At 36.4% G+C, this 16548-nt stretch overlaps 1 protein-coding gene across 1 annotated transcript; it reads left to right on the top strand.

Annotated features, from left to right (window-relative positions):
* The first annotated feature begins 755 nt into the window (after positions 1 to 755).
* dlst (dihydrolipoamide S-succinyltransferase) lies at positions 756 to 14589 on the top strand. The gene is made up of 15 exons (XM_088925881.1): positions 756 to 922; positions 3787 to 3820; positions 4127 to 4169; positions 4838 to 4899; positions 5008 to 5082; positions 5466 to 5521; positions 6947 to 7055; positions 7349 to 7516; positions 7963 to 8048; positions 9151 to 9248; positions 10576 to 10706; positions 11409 to 11482; positions 11678 to 11761; positions 13022 to 13189; positions 13298 to 14589. The coding sequence occupies exons 1-15, from the start codon at positions 860 to 862 to the stop codon at positions 13430 to 13432; spliced, it is 1386 nt and encodes a 461-aa protein (XP_088782007.1). The 5' UTR covers positions 756 to 859; the 3' UTR covers positions 13433 to 14589.
* The last annotated feature ends 1959 nt before the right edge of the window (positions 14590 to 16548 follow it).

Below are 16548 nucleotides of genomic sequence, written 5' to 3'. Positions count from 1 at the left end.
GTTCAGCTATGTTAATGAGACGAGAGCGGCGCTGCAGGAGCGTAACATAGCAGGGAATTTAAAAGTAGCGGTAATGTTCGTTACAATCACATTCACAATCACATATCTGACATGCCGTGCAGATAATAACATTCCTTCTAACATATCCCTTTTAAAAGTAAAGCAGAACAGATAGCTATGCTTTCTGATACAGTACAACTGCACTATTTGACTCGCTGTCAGCTTCTGAGACGCAACGACACGGGTGTCACAGCTTGATTCTCAGTCCATGCTATTATAGCCCAGAAATAAAACGACAAGTTTCTGTTGAAAACTCGAGGTGACCTAGCCATTCTACACATTTAGAGTTGTAATAATTAATGAATTATGTGTGAATGAATTAACTAAGGATAATTATCAATAAAATCCCATCACTCCAGTTTGAACCCCACGCGTAGTGTTTATTCCAGTAAGCACGAGTTTTTCTGTTGTATTGTAAAGCAATATAAAACAATAAAAATATTTGTAGTAGCATCTGTGGGGAAATCCGAGAGGAGATGCTAAACCATTGCTAAATAAGTCAACGGCATTCCTAGTCGTTTATCCCTGTATGTTTAACAAATGCGAGGTTACTTAAAAGAGACAACGTGTACTTCCCAAATTCATGTATGTATTTTTTTTTACATGTTTTACTCCTTTTGGACGTTCCTAATCCCTGTTCGGTGTTGGTTTGCCCCAACAATTCCAACCTCCCCTCCCCCGTCACTGTTCGCGTTGGTTTATCCCAGGTTGTTTCCGCCCTGTGGGTCTGTGACAGCTTCTCGGTCGGGTTGTCTGCTGTTGGTTTTCCCCGGTACTGCTACCGCTGTCCTTAGTCGTCATGCTTTCCCACTCCCGGTGTTTCTCCCGGACTCTTGGCCGCTCCCTCTCCGCTCTCAGCCAGGTAGGCTCTTGGAAAAAGCAACCCGCCGTTAGTTCGCTGAGGCTGAATGCGAGAGCCTGGGGTTTGGCAGTGAGGCGGTGGAGTAGGATGTAGGCCGGGGATAGGCCTCACGACACCCCAAGGACAGAGTGACACTCCGTTCCCGGGATCGCAGAGCGGCTCCTTTGTAAAACACTGAGAATAAGCACCCTGAGGGTGAGGGAGCGACTTAAATAATAATGAAATCTGGCCGTATAATCTTTGTATTCTACGGCGTCATTGGAGACACTTTGGGAAAAACTTCTGCTCAGAAATGAGGTCATTGATAGGTTGTTCCATTAAAAAAAACAACATTTGCGGAGTTACATTTGTGCATGTAGCGTTTGCAAATTGCCACTGTGTAGTGCTTTATTTTTTCCCCGTTTTTATTCTGCCCGGTTGTTGTGAATTGATCAACGTAATAGAACAAGCCTGGCCTGCAGCTCACATGTTGCCCCTTGACTGAATATTATTAACTGCAGAAGAGAACGAAGGCACAGCCCATTTCGAACAGCCCAAGGTGGTCTGTGGTGTGTTGAGCGGTCTCTCTTTTAGAATTGAATACGGGCGCTTGGGACAAGTAGATAAACAGGTTCTGAAACCGTAGAAAACAGTAACCAAAGCGGGTTTAACGGGGTGTGATTTTGCAGGTATTGATCATGTGTAATAACTAATCTATTCAGTTAGGTTCACGGTCAGGCGGTTGGCGGTTAAGGTGGGGCAGAGCATCCAAATGTCTTGAAATTTCACCCCATTTCAAAGACAGCAGGTCTACCCTGTAGGGCCATGTCTGTGATAATCTGTGTTTGAACTCCTGCTTTGCATAAGGCAGCGCATGACGAAGTATTGATGTCCTTTAGAATTCCCCAGTGTTGTGTGGTGTTGCTAAATTCAGCCAATGTTTTCTTACAAACTTAGGCAAGTTTAAAAGAATATCACGCGTTAAAATCACATGAGTTCTATTCGTAAATGTACGTATCATATTTTAATGAACTACCGGGTGTATGTGTAATATGTATCTTAAATACATTCCAATCAGAATGGAGGAAGTTATTTCACACTAAGGGGTGCATTTATTTTGTAGTCCATGACTGAAGAGATGATCAAAACTCCAAAAAAGTTCAAAGTAAAACACTGTGCCTTGTTTGGGTACCTGATAGGAGTATTTGAATTTTCAATAAGAAATAAAACATTTTAAAGTAAATAACCATTTGATATGTGCAGTTATTAAAATCTTGCAAATATGGTATGGTTTACTAGAACTTTGTTTCCACTTATATTTTTTAATCATTATGTAAGCTGCTGTTGTTATTGAATGTTTTGTGTTAACCTTTATTTGTGTGTTATGTTATAAAACTGGGGGTCAATAAGATTCATTCCCAGTCACCCAGGAACCTTAATGATCACACTGCAGCTGCATACTTTTAAAAATAGCTTGAGGAGTGAATGCAGTACTTCAGGTTACTTGGGTACTAGGGCTTATTTGTTTTCTTCCTTTGCAAAATGTCAGTTTTCAAATACATTTCCCTAAAATACAATTGTAAATTGAGAAAGTTCCCAAACATACTGAAGTAGTTTACTGTATAATTTCCATGTGGTGTATATTTTAAGAATAATATTTGGCTCAAAGCCATTTGATTTTTTTTTAAACCTGGAGAATGAACATATAGAGCAGAGCAGACCACTCACAAGTGGTTTTTGGCTGCAGAGAACTGTAAGAAAGCTGGTTTACAAAATCAGTGGAATGCCAAGACAGTATTACTAATGGAGAAAAATTAGCTTGACTCCACAGTCTGAAAATGTTTTGTTGGACAGTGCCTTCAAGATCATTTACAGAAAAGTTATGTATGTGACTGTATGTGCATTATTTCACTACAAATATGAGTCAATATAAAACCCACTAAAACCACACCACATTGCTTGCACAAAGATCAGATGAAGATCTTTTTACTTTAAGAAATGAAAAATCTTTGATGTTTTTTTCTTTCCTGAATTTCTGGAAAGATGTGCCATCAGTAATGGTATTTATGGTCTGAAAACATTTCTCAGAATAGAAAGATTGCATAATTCTTGTACCTTGCCCCTTTGTGAAACAGTAGTCAAGGCATCCAGTTCTTTCTATATTCCTGTTCTCAGCATAAAATGTGCTGATGAAGAGGTTGTCCTTTTATTGTTATCTTACTCTTGTGTGAACCTGAGGGTCTGAGCCTGCTGGACATTCTGATTCTTTTGTCGCAGAAGAGATGTAAGGGGAGTCAGGGAGGAGGGGGGTCATTATAAAGTATGGTTAGGCTTCTCTTTGTTCTTTACATAAGTTTTTTGTAACACAATTACAATAGGTACAGTAAGTTCCAGTCAAGTAGTTTTCAGTTGGCCTTTGAATTTCTTCCTCCTGAAAAGAAAGATCGTCTTCAGACTCGAAACACTGAAGTAATTATAAAATGTTTTGCTGAACTGTATATTTTTGTGAGGGATTCCTACAGTCTATTTTATCTGCTATGCTAAAGAAAAATATTATTTTCAGCTTTATTGCGTCTCGTGACAGGTTACTTGTATCCGCAGGTATATTTAATTAAACTGGAGTCGCCAGTTATATAATATATAATTAAACCGGTGTTGCCACACGTACGTGAACTGCATAGACAGTCCTTTAACCTATTTTTCTTATCTCATTATCTTGTATTTTCATGTATTCTGGAATCAGAATTCATAGAATTGGTCATATCCTATTAATTGAAGAATGGCAATTTACAAACTTGATACAGGTCCAAAATACAAAATGTGTGCTTATTTTAAAACTTATTTTGTGAATAAAAGCATTTCCTGTTTTTCTTTTCTTTCAACAGGGTAACAGTGTCTTAGGGAGGAGGGCCATTTCAGGTAAGGATTTTGCCTTTTATTTTCACTGATTTAGCATAATTTAGTTCTGTTGTCGGTCGTACACAAAGATTTTATGTCTTATGAATATCCATAAAATTGGTCAAATTCCCCATGAATGATTCATAAACAATTCTACTGGAGATGATAATGCTTATTGAGTACCCTGATTAAATAAAGGGCTTTTGAGAGGTTAAGTACTCTTTACAAAGGACCACTTAAATATACAGTAAGATATTAATAGGATTACTCTATTTAAATAATGGAGTATTGTCATCAGACTGTTAATGTTATCCTTTATCTGTTTAGGCCTTTCAGCTTGTCATCACCTAGCTTATGAGAAGAGCCGTCTGTAAGTGTTCTGTTTTTTTGGAATCTCCTTTTGTCACCCATACAGTATACTTGCGTATGTGTCTTTATTAATCTCCAAGTCCTCAAGTTAAGTTGAACAGCTCAAAAAAACGTCTGTGAAATTGTCTGGAGTTATATTGCTTCCAAGCAGTACGATTTCCGAGTTGTTTCATTAATAAGAAAAAATGAGTTCATGATTATAAATGTTCAACATCCTGTAAAGTGCACTTGTTCTATTTATTTTAAACACCTGTGGGTTTGCATTTAAAGTCTTTTAACCAAGGTGAAATTGGGTCTTTTTATGGTTAAAGAAACCTCAGACATAATTTTACTTTTAACATTCAGGACATCAGTGTTACTATCATTCTTTTACACAAATACCAATACATTGTCAATATTCCCATAAGAGTTTTGAATTGAATTAATTGTTGATTCATTTAACCAATATGATGGAACTGAATAGTTAGTAAAACATTTTAACAGACGTACATTTGCATTACTAGAGTTTTAATGCTCTAGTAAGAAGAGTTTTAATGCTCTAGAGAAGAGTAATTCTCAGTTGTAAAGAGAATCGGTATGAAATTAGCTGCTGATAAAGAAAAATGTTAATCGTACAGTAATTCTGCTTTTTTACTATTAAAGCTGCCTGAATAATCACATTTCTTTCAGGGAATGTGGCAGGAGATCTAGTGTCTTCCATATTAGGTACTTTAAGACTTCAGCAGTCTGCAGTAAGTATTCACCTGCCTTGGTTCCATTTAAAATTTAAAATTTGTCTTCAGTTTGTTTTTTAAATTGCCTCCAGTAAAGTATGTTCACATTCTTTTTTGTTTTAACAGAAAATGAAGTTGTCACAGTAAATACTCCTGCATTTGCGGAGTCTGTCACAGAGGGTGATGTAAGGTGGGAGAAAGGTATTGTTTTTTTTTCCATTAAAGTTTTGGAATTTGGAATACTGTATTAATTTCTTTTTTATTCTGTAGTAATTCTTGCATATTTGACTGCAGTTCTATATATCGCAGAACAGTATTGTCATTTATTACTAGATTTACAGTTTTGGTGTATCCATATTAGTATACATTTTTCAGAAATGTTTTTATCACTATTGATATTAATTATGGATATATGCAGGTTTGGATCAATACAGTAAACATATCTTTTGTATAATTCATCATATTTGCCATTCTTTCTTGATTGCATGTAGTTAGGTGTTTTGATTCCATTATGATATTGATCTACTGTTTATTTTTGAAAGTTTGTCCCTGCACAAAATGTAACTATTCATTTTGTCTTTTAGCTGTTGGGGATGAGGTTGCAGAGGATGAGGTGGTGTGTGAAATAGAGACTGATAAGGTATAAACCTTATAAAGGATTTAACTACACATCACTTTTTATATAAGTCTCACCCTGAATTGCTGTTTTTGTCGGTATTGGTTAATATAACTCACTAATGACTCACGTTAAAGTGAGAGAATATGGCCTTTTTTAAACAAAGAACTGCTGCCCAAATAACATGTTGACTTGTAAGTGTAATGCTGTGTTTGAAACGATGATAATAAGTCATGCTTTTATTCAATTCTTAGGCTCACACCTTTGCAGAAAAAGATGTATTCAAGACAGATACTGAATTGTAAAAGTTAAGTTTTAGGTAGTGAACTTTTAAAGGAGAACTGCAGTTCCAATTTCTCAGACCGGTTATTAAATCTCGGGAACTGCTGTTCAAAAATCCTGGTCTCTCTGTCACCAGGAGTGGGAGTTTATGCAAATTGTGACATGAAGCGGCCCTTCCTGCTCACTAGTTACTGTAATGACTAATGTAATGCGATGTACAGTCATTGTACAGGTCATGCAGCTGAAATTTCACCACTGAAATGTGATCTGCATGTAGAGTAACACGTAAGTAGTATTTTTGTATGCAAAACCATCTCAACGTCAAGAACAATATTTTTATTGGATTAAAAGAGATGAATTTATAAACTTGCTTGTTTACAATGTAATAGGGCCGCTTCACATCACCAGAAGTTTTGTTGCCTCATTCTGAATAGCAGAATATTCCACTTCTCATACAGTAACTGGAAATTTGTCTTTGTTTAGATAAATTGGAGGTTATACACCAGTGTTTACTGTGTACATTTGTCTTTCATTGTGGTTTGAAATGCACTCATTTTAACCCTGAAATATAACAAGAGCGTTGCAGTACCCCTTTAAATTTTGATACTGAACTAACGGAAATCAACATTTTCAAAGAAAAAACCTTCTCACACTGTCTTTTTACAAATAGCATACATCGTTTGCATTTATTATTAGCATTTATGGCCATTTGTTCTCTGCCTAACTTGTTACAGTTGCTATAATAGTTAAAATAAGGAAAACAGCTACTTGAATGAGGTGGATTATTTGTGCATCATCTCTTAACACTTAAACATGGTTATTCACACTATGGAGTAGAAACTAAGATGAACTATGAATTGGACATTAAAGTATTTTAATTATCAGGCTCCAATGGCTCAAAATGTTAATAGTCAGATAAATTTGCAAATTGAAAGGCAATAATAATTGTGTGTGGCATTAAAAGCTTGTGAATACCTTTATATTAAAATCAACAGAGTTCAGGTGTTTTCCACAAGATAACATGGGAATATTCTCTTCATGTTTTTAAAATGTACTTTAGCACTGTTAAAATGTTAATACAGAAAGCACACGCTGGCAGGATGTGAAGGGTACTGTGAAGGTTACAGTATTTTTCTTAACTTTATTTCATGAAGACTTGTCTTTCAGACCTCGGTGCAGGTCCCTTCCCCTGCAGCCGGAGTGATTGAGGCTCTGTTGGTCCCAGATGGAGGCAGAGTGGAAGGTGGAACCCCGCTCTTCAAACTCAGAAAAGGAGGTGAGCTTTCAGACACAGATGTAATTATATGTTTATGTCTTGTGTTGCATGCTTGCTTCCTTGAAATGTAAATATCCGTGAGTTCTCTTTATTTCAATATATACGTGGATAAGTGTGATTCAAGTGATATTATTCTGGGGAGCTAAGCATACATACTCTTACCCTTTGGAGGGAAATGTACAAACTCAAAGTGAGTGGGGGAAAAAAGTTTGAGCTGAAATTAGTCTTTTCATATAAAGCAGAAAATGTTGCATTGCACTGTATCACAGATTACTGACAATTTGTTTCACCAGCTGGCGCTGCCAAAGCCAAGCCTGCTGATGCCCCACAGCCAAAAGCAGAAGCTCCAGTCACAGCAGCACCTCCTCCTCCTTCACCCCCTCCTCCTTCTGTGGGACCAATCCCCACCAGCATGCCCCCTGTCCCCCCTGTGCCAGGACAGGCCATTGACATGAAACCTGGTAAGACACTTCTTCTGCTCTGCTCAGTCATAGCAGCATGTATTCTTCACGGAGACTTTGTTTAGGAAATCAAAGCTTTGATATATTGAATATCAAAGCATATTTATTAACTATCACGTCTTGAAAATCATAATTGTACAGCTTTTTTTGTGTATTTACAGCAATCAAAATCAGTAAATATTTAATACATCTATTAAAAATACAAGAGAGTGTGATATGTGGTATTTGCTATATACACATGTATATGTACCTGCATGGTTATATAAATATTTTCTACATTAATGCTTGTAACACTGCTTTGTTACAATTAACACAACTATAATAGGCTTATACTAAATGATACCAACATACCTAAACCTATTTGATCGGACTAGTATACAGTATCTTTCAGCAGTCCATGAAAATGATGTTGAAGAAATCAAGAAAATGTTTTCTTTGCATTCCAGTTGGTGCCATTAAACCTACAGCAGCACCATCCACTCCATTTGCCTCTGCAGAAAGCACAGCAAAAGGGTCCAGGTCAGAGCACAGGGTAAGAATCTACTGCAGTGTTGTCAGACAAATGAGTAGAAGCAGCACCTGTGCAGAACTGTCAGCCTAACTAGGGAGTGGCCTTTTTTTATTTATAACCATTGCCACGTCCCTAAACAGGAAAGAACACTGCAAAGAATGTATAAAAGTATTGCTTTAAATGTTTTTATTTAATGATGGTTAAGTCTTAAAAATCTTACATAATTAATAACCCTAAGTTCTTTCATGTTTCATACTTCATAAGGCATTGTAGGTTTTTGAATCAATAGCATCATCCATGAAGTTGAAAAAGCCTTGTAGCCTTAGAAAAGGTGTTACATAAACATTGAAATAGTTTTCACAGTTTTATTAGCAAAGAGAAAAGTACTGATTTGTATTTTATACTGAGAATGTTGAGCTTTCTGTTCTTCTTTGCTAGGCATTTTTAAACTGAGCTACATTTCTTCTTAAATCCGCTTTCTGTGAAGGTATTGTATAGGTTCAATTTGGGGTACAACTATCACAAAAATAAGAACAAAGCAAAAACTGAACCGTAGTATCCGTTGAGAGCTGCTTTATCTAGATTTTCTTCAGATCCAGTCTGCCCTTGCTTGCATGGCTGTCTTTGATATGTGTGTGTTTGCCACAAGCAGTTTTCAGAAACTAACCACAGTACCTCAGGTTTATAAAATGATTTCTTGGTTTTGAAGGACTTGTCCTGTACTTCCTGGAAAATTAGTTGGTAGAGGGGCATCATATTTAATTTTTGCTTTATTTCAATGTGCTCATGAGGTTAGTTTGGTTTTTTAACTTTTAAGATAGATCAGTGTATATAAAGCTGTCTTATGTACATCCGTTTTGGCCAGTTTGGACACTTCAAATCAAGTTACTTAGTTTGGGGTACCTATTTTTAAAGACGCGAAAGGCGGTTCGATATCTTTAGATAGAGGACATGGAAATGTTAAGTATAATCAGAAGTGTTGAAAATGTTTTAACTATTGATGTTTTATAATGTTACTACCTTTGAAAGCTCAAGAGAAGAACTCAAGAGAAGAACTATCAGAATTTGCTTTTTTATGTTTGTAATGGTATTGTAAGGTGTTTTATTTCTTCTATAAAAACAGGTAAAAATGAACCGTATGCGATTGAGGATCGCTCAAAGGCTGAAGGAAGCACAAAACACCTGTGCCATGCTGACCACTTTTAATGAGATTGATATGAGGTGAGACATATCAGCAAACAGAGGGCTTCTCAAGGGACCATTCACTTATCTTTACATTATGAGTCGTATATATCAAAGATATGACAGAAGGAACTAAAAAATAACACTCAGTTTTGTTTTTTCAGTAACTCCCAGTATCTTATTTGCGAAGTTTGCTGTCTGCAGCAAGGAAAAACCCTTATTTTCTTATGTCTGTGAAATTAATCTATATTAATCACAGTACCCAATCTTTTCTAAAGTTGATGTTTGATGGAGAAATTTGGGTGTTGAAGATTACACAAATGCTAAATGCAGCAGAAAGGAATAAATCTGAATTTATTCCCTTTTCCATTTTTCTGATCAAATATTTAATGGCTTGAAAGACATTAAGAAACTATGGTATAAATAGATATGGAGCAATACTTTAATAAGTATTTATGGATTTAGTTTAGATCAATAGGAACAGCTCGGTGAAATTTAATACCTTCTTTAACATTGAATGTAAATATTTGTACATAATGTCAGTAAAACAAAGATAAGACTGGTAAAACAAGCTTTATTAATTTATGTGGAAATGTTACATTTTTTTTCCTGTGTAGGAGAAAACACTTTGACCATTTCTTTCAAAAGCTAATGAAGGTGTCATCTTACAGCTATTTGGGGTTTGCTATGTGTTATAATTGAATTCCTATTGATGGGATGCAGAAAGACTCCCAAGGATTGTGTTATTCTGGAGACTAAGGAAGGAGACAGGTTAGGAGGCCAGAACATCTGAAAACTCCCTCATGAGAATAACGTGATGAGTGGAAGAGAGGCTGAAATAGAATAGGCTTTTATGACAAGGCAATAAGATTTGGATGGTTTTTAAAAGTGAAGATTTTTATCGCTTCTTCTCTTCTTTCTCGGAGAGCTTGTGTCTTGGGAGGGGGTAATGCCGTTAGCGGAGTAATCCTAGAATTTAAATAAGGTTATAGACAGGAAAACAAACAATTAAAAACAGCATAAACACTGATAAAAGGGTCTGTTTTATCATACCAAAGAAAAATGAATGTCTACTTAACAGGAATAGTCTGCATTCGATAATCTTAATGCAGTGTTTAGTCCAAAGGTCTTTGCTTGGTTAATTTATTGTAAATCAAAAAGTTCTACTATATCAATAGCCAGAATGATGCATGTTTCATGTAATGTGAATTCTGATAGAAATGTTTATGGTTTAAAACCTCACTTGTGCTAGCTTTATTAATGATTACAGATGTTTATTACTGGTCTAACATCTGGTTTTGTTGGAACTGTTTTCATGAGCTCCTTGAGTTCCTCCAGGTGGGTCTCACAATCCTCTTCTCCACAGTAACATCCAGGAAATGAGAAAACAACACAAAGATTCTTTCCTGAAAAAACACGGCAATAAGCTTGGTTTCATGTCTGCATTTGTGAAAGCGGCTGCACACGCTTTAGCTGATCAACCTGCTGTTAATGCTGGTAAGATGGATTTGTCTGCAGTTGTACCTGAGGTGTACTGTAAAGCAAGCTGCTCTGGGATGCTGCTGAATAAAAATTTAAAACCGTTGTTTTCTTAGTACCCTCTTATTTCGTCTAAGATTTTGAATTTTTAGTTTGATACATGGCAAGTGTTCCTGTGGTTTAGAGGTTTGACTGAATTTTATGCTTTCACTTCTGAAGAGTCTAAATGCAAGGTTTTTTTTAATGAATAAGCCACATAAACCTTCATAAAGCGTCATTTGCACTGCTCCTAGCTACTCCGTCCTATTTAGAGAGCCCACAGAACAGGTTGACAAGTTTCATCTTCATAGCTAACCTCCATGTATCTAAAAGTGTCTGTATATCATACCTGTGGTTTATTTGTCTAGAATTTGCCATTTGTGGTTTTTTTTTAAATGTGACATGTAGCTTTAGGTTAGTAGAGAAGTATTGATATATAGTTAGAAGTGAGTACATAGAAATGTGTTCAAATATTATTTTTAATTGAGTTTGTAAATGCTTCTAGTAGAAATTCAGGTAAAGACTTGACATTGTGTACAGTCTGTACATGCAAGACTTAGTAAAATCGGCATGCCATGGTCTTAAAGTTAGAAATAAATTTTGAACATGTAATCTGCAGAAAATTTAATATAACTTTTGGATTCAGTAATAAAATTGAAATTGTTAATTTCTCTTTTTCAGTCATTGATGATACAACCAAAGAAATTGTATACAGGGATTATGTCGATATCAGTGTGGCTGTGGCAACACCAAAGGTAAATTAATGTTGGTATTCTTCACTATATATATTTCATTATACAGATGACCTAGTTTGAAACATATTTGTTAATTATAAAACCTTTTTACAGAACCTAATGACATGACATTTTTGATCTTTAAGGCAAAGGTTTCAGTCATCTGGATCTGTTGATGTGTTGTAAAGTTTGAAATATTGTGTTTTGTGATGTCAGGGGCTTGTGGTTCCAGTGATCCGAGGAGTTGAGACTATGAACTTTGCTGACATTGAGAGAACCATAAATGAGCTCGGAGAAAAGGTATGGTCTTTCTATTCCTGCTGAAATAAAGGAGTGTGTAATTTGACAAAGGCAATCAATAATCCATGATCGTTATCGTGGAGATTTTTATAATGTTGTAAAAAATCACTCTTCATAATCATGATTTTCGTCTGTTACTGCTTTTTGCCAAGCTAAATGTCCGTTCTGGAATCAGAAGATAATGTGATTTTGTATTTCCTGGGCTCAATCTAGGTGTGTCAAATAAAGCACAAAATAACTTGCTTTTAGACTTGGAATCTTCAGCTAATTTTATTTTAGCTATGCACAGATGGCACAAGCCAGTCGTACGGAAAGCTGGACTTTTTCTAGTTTTGGTACCTTGTTCCTTAGCAACTGCAAGTACAACAATCGAGTGAATTGTAAATTCATGCAGTCTCATGATGTTAACCGGTGGGCCTCTGAGTTGCCGATCACACTTAAAATAGACAGAAGCCTGCAGTCTTTGGGCAAGTTGGAGGTAAAGGCTGCTGCCAGACACCTAGGAGGAAAGGGGTTGAGAGTAGCTGAGTAGAGTTCCTGCAGATGAATTGCACATGCACTCCAGACCTGACCATGAGAGCCCACTTATTCAATTCTGAATTACCGGCCTTCCTGGTAAATGACCAATTTGCTCATTAATGTTTGAATATGAATATTTTCCTCTTTATTAGGCTATTTTTCTGTTTGTTAGTAAACTAATAGCATTTGTTTTTATTTTGCCATTTTTTTCCTAAACCATATCAGGACATATAGTGCCATTAGCTTTGATGGTGTGTGTGTGTGTGTAGGGTAGTAGAAGCAGGTGACTGCTATTTTTAAAGCATTTCTCATGATTTGTTAACATGGCAGGTGATAAACATATGAGGAAACCATTAGAACTTTTAATTTAATTTTTGTTTTCAGTCTGTAGTATGTTTCAGAAGTAGCAGAACTAGTGATGGGGAAAAGCATCTCCTGACAGTTGGAACTGTATACCTTAACAGCACATTTACATAGGGTAATATTTATAGTGGTTTAATAGCAGGCGGCAATTAAATTGGTCCCATTAAGGAAGCTAAGTATTTCTGACACTATTCCAAACAGTTCTTTTAGGTGTTGGCAGTTTTTTGTTCCCCATTCTAGGGACAAAAGGACAGATAACAGTACTAGAAAATGTCTAACAAAGTAGAAAGTAGAAAATGTCTGAATTTTGCATGAATATATTTTTTCACCCAGTTACCTTCTTTGGTTAAAGTACAACTTGTGTTTTGATGTTTCTAGGCTCGCAAGAATGAATTGGCAGTGGAAGACATGGATGGTGGGACCTTCACTATCAGCAATGGAGGTGTTTTTGGGTCATTGTTTGGAACGCCCATCATTAACCCTCCACAGTCCGCTATCCTGGGCATGCATGGAATTTTTGACAGGCCTGTCGCAATTGGAGGGAAGGTGTGTTATTGTTAAAAACGTTTTGTACGTTTTTTGTTGCCGGGAGATTTTTGAGCATTTTTGTGTTCTTGAAACTGAGCTCATCACATTAATGTTTGCACGTTCTAGGTTGAAATTCGGCCCATGATGTATGTCGCTCTGACGTATGACCACCGTCTCATCGATGGAAGAGAGGCGGTGACTTTCTTGCGCAAAATCAAGTCAGTGGTGGAGGACCCCCGAGTGCTCCTGCTTGACCTGTGACCTGTGACCTTCAACCAGTAAAACACAGGAATTCTATTTAAGACAGCCTCCCTTAACACAAGCAGTGGTTATATACTCCATGGTTATTACTACATGTTTAATTATTATATTGTACAAAAAAGAAAAAGGTGTAATCTTGTAGTTTACCCTTGGAAGGAGAAAGGTGGTTTGGAATTCTGCATGAGATCAAAGAGTAAAACAATATTTTTACTTAATGTATCACAGTCTGGGTTTTCAATGGATCAGGTTTCTTTTAGTGCGGACAGTAAAATAATGTAGAGGTGTTTATTTTTCTTGCAATATGCTTGCGTCCTTTCACACTAAGAAATGCAAATATACTTAGATGTTAATTTGTTGTAATGTAAGTAGTACAACAAGTTACAAATGGATACCTTGGGAGGTTTGTCTTTTTGGAGAAAAAAAATGCACTGAATAATAGGTGTAAAAAATGATTTCTGTGATGACAAAATGTAAGCTGAAAATCCACCTGCTGTTGTTCTGTGATGGTATAAGACAGCTGTTTATACTTTGATGCAGCATTTTCAGGAATCGGTGGCATTGATATCTGAAATGCATAAGGTAGCCATACATGTTTCGCAGAAGCTAGAGGTCTGCTCCATTGATAACCTTGGGAACTGATTTTACGTCTGCTGTATACCGAACATATAGAAAGGAAAGTGGTTTTAAACATTAAAACACAAAACTCCTATAGTGTTTTGGTGGTACATATTGACTTTAAAATGTTTTGTGTTCTATGTTTTACTTATCTGATACACGCATCAGCAACAGAATTGTTTTAAATTTTCAAAAGACCGCACAACTACTCATTTTATGTTATATGTTTGCTTGTGTAAATTTGAGTAGTACAGAGGATTCTTTTCTGAAACGGGAACATTGCTATAAATGGTAATGGAAATAAGGTCTGCCTTATAAGATGTTCTGTAGTGTCAAAAACATCTAAGTCTGTCACCACTAAACTGTTGTGGTAATGTAAAAGAAGCAAGGGATAAACAAGAACCTCAAAATTTTGGTAAATCATAACTACCCTGTATTAAACCATCACAAAGGTTTTAAGATATTCAGTTTTGACACGTGAATGCCACTGTTTGTAAAATCTCTAAAGTTTTAAAATAAACATTAATTATATTCCTGCATCTTAAGTCGAGACCGAAGAGGATGTGGTTATGAGGGTGTTTAAACCCTTAGCTGCACTATAAAGTCAAATATAGAAGGACGGAAATGGCAAGTGCTCACACTAGGCATGCTGTTACAGTACGATCACAGAGCATTTCCCCTGCAACTTCCAGATAGGAAAGTCCTTAAAGAGTTTCAATTTCTCCTTTTTCATCCATTCATCTAGTAACATTATTCTCTCTCGAGTGCCAGTCAAGCAGCCCACATTTCAGGTTTTACTGGCATACTAATAGACTACCTTAAAAAGCCATTTTCAAATTTGAAGGGATATTTCATTTTAAATTAAAAGCCATATGATAGAGAGCAGCAAAAGAAGGTAAGGTAAAATGTGGAATTTTTATCGTATTTACATTTTTTTTTAGAAACCTTAACGATGTAAATGCGGTTATTGAGTCTTGCACAGATTGTATCAAACACTAAGCTTAAACCACATGTGCACATCCAAGGGCTGTGCGCTCATTTAGCCTCTACACTTAAGAATCCAAATAATGAGATCACCTCTGACAGTCTTTAGACTGCTTATGCCTCCACCTTTTAATAATGGAGGGTCAAGTGTACACAGCTGCATTGGGGACCCTCTAATACTTCGTTTACTTTAATAATCGCAAAGCACAATAGCTTCTAATAGGCATCTTTGTTTCATTGCCAGAGCCCACACAAATGCCCAAACAATGCAATCTGGAGAAAAACACTGAATTCATTATACACACAAAAAACATGCACATTAGATTACCATAAGAATAGATGAAGCTATAATATAGATAAATAGCTCAAACAATGACATTCAGGGTTTTTTTTATTGCCACTCAAGATTCCATTAGCAAGAAAGAGATTATTTTTAATGCGCTGCTCTATAAGGTGCGCAGATATCTGTATCCTTGTTTTTTCAAATGCAGTTTTCTTTAAAAACTTGGCACAAGATGAGAATATCAAATCAGGCTTCTGAACAAGATAGTCAACCTTTTAGTCTTTGTATTCTGATAGATGAAAGCTAAGCAAATAAAAATGGACAGTTTATAAGAGATGGCAATTTGTTTACGTTACCCACTTCAGAGAGATGATTTCCCTAAATTATTCCATCATTGTTTTTGCCTTTGCAAAAACATAAAACTGGCTGTTATGAAATCACCAAAAAATGCTCTCTAGTTTAAGTTCCTTAGTATTAACACTTCTGATTTTCTGCAAAAGCAAATACTTTATTGCCAGTAGTTTTTGTTTCCATGCTCAAGTCAGTAAGGACTGTTAAATGACTGTTAAATATTTGCTTTTTATGCACATATTAGTCAAACATTTTTATACAAAATACTACTTTAAGAATCTGTAATGGGATGGTCAGTGATGGAATCAACTCACTGGATCTTCAATAATAACCTTAATATCCCTTAAGGTTAGTTATTAATATAATACACAATCCTCTGCAACCCTTTCCTCCATCATTTCCAATATGAACAGAGTTACACTCTGTGAATGAGTTATGTACAGCAGGCAAGCCTAATGGGCCTGCTCTGCTGTCAGCCGAGCAGTGTGCCCCAGGTATGTCAGTGCAGTTATTGCCAGCTACTGCCAGTTGTCAGAAAATTACAAACTGGGTGTGACACCAATAGAGGACAAATCTGAATGAACAAAAATGTTTGGACAACTGGACCCTCAGCACACACGAGCCAGGGACAAACGTGCAGTACTATGATTGATAAAACTGCCCTCCAAAATCCTACAGGCTTCAGAAAACAGCCTTAAGCCCTGAGCTGAGCTTAAAGATACAGTCATAACCAGTGGTTAAGTAGTATAAAACTTTCGAAGGTGTTTAACTTTTCTCATGGCTTTTGTTGGCCCATCCCCAGAGCAGATTGAGCTCTCCAATCATGGGTTCGAGCTCATGTCATGCTACTACCTGTGACCAGGATTCCCCACTAGGTGGCGCA

Source organism: Atractosteus spatula, chromosome 9 (genome assembly GCF_055471065.1).
Source record: "Atractosteus spatula isolate fAtrSpa1 chromosome 9, fAtrSpa1.hap1, whole genome shotgun sequence".
Lineage (NCBI taxonomy): Eukaryota > Metazoa > Chordata > Actinopteri > Semionotiformes > Lepisosteidae > Atractosteus > Atractosteus spatula.
Note: the sequence above shows the minus strand (reverse complement) of the source record. Positions and strands in the feature narration are given on the sequence as shown.

Coding starts and splice junctions, on each gene's coding strand:
- dlst (XM_088925881.1), top strand. CDS start 860: ATGCTTTCCCACTCCCGGTGTTTCTCCCGGACTCTTGGCCGCTCCCTC. Junction 923..3,786: donor CCCTCTCCGCTCTCAGCCAG/GTAGGCTCTTGG, acceptor TTCTTTCAACAG/GGTAACAGTGTCTTAGGGAG. Junction 7,056..7,348: donor CTTCAAACTCAGAAAAGGAG/GTGAGCTTTCAG, acceptor TTGTTTCACCAG/CTGGCGCTGCCAAAGCCAAG.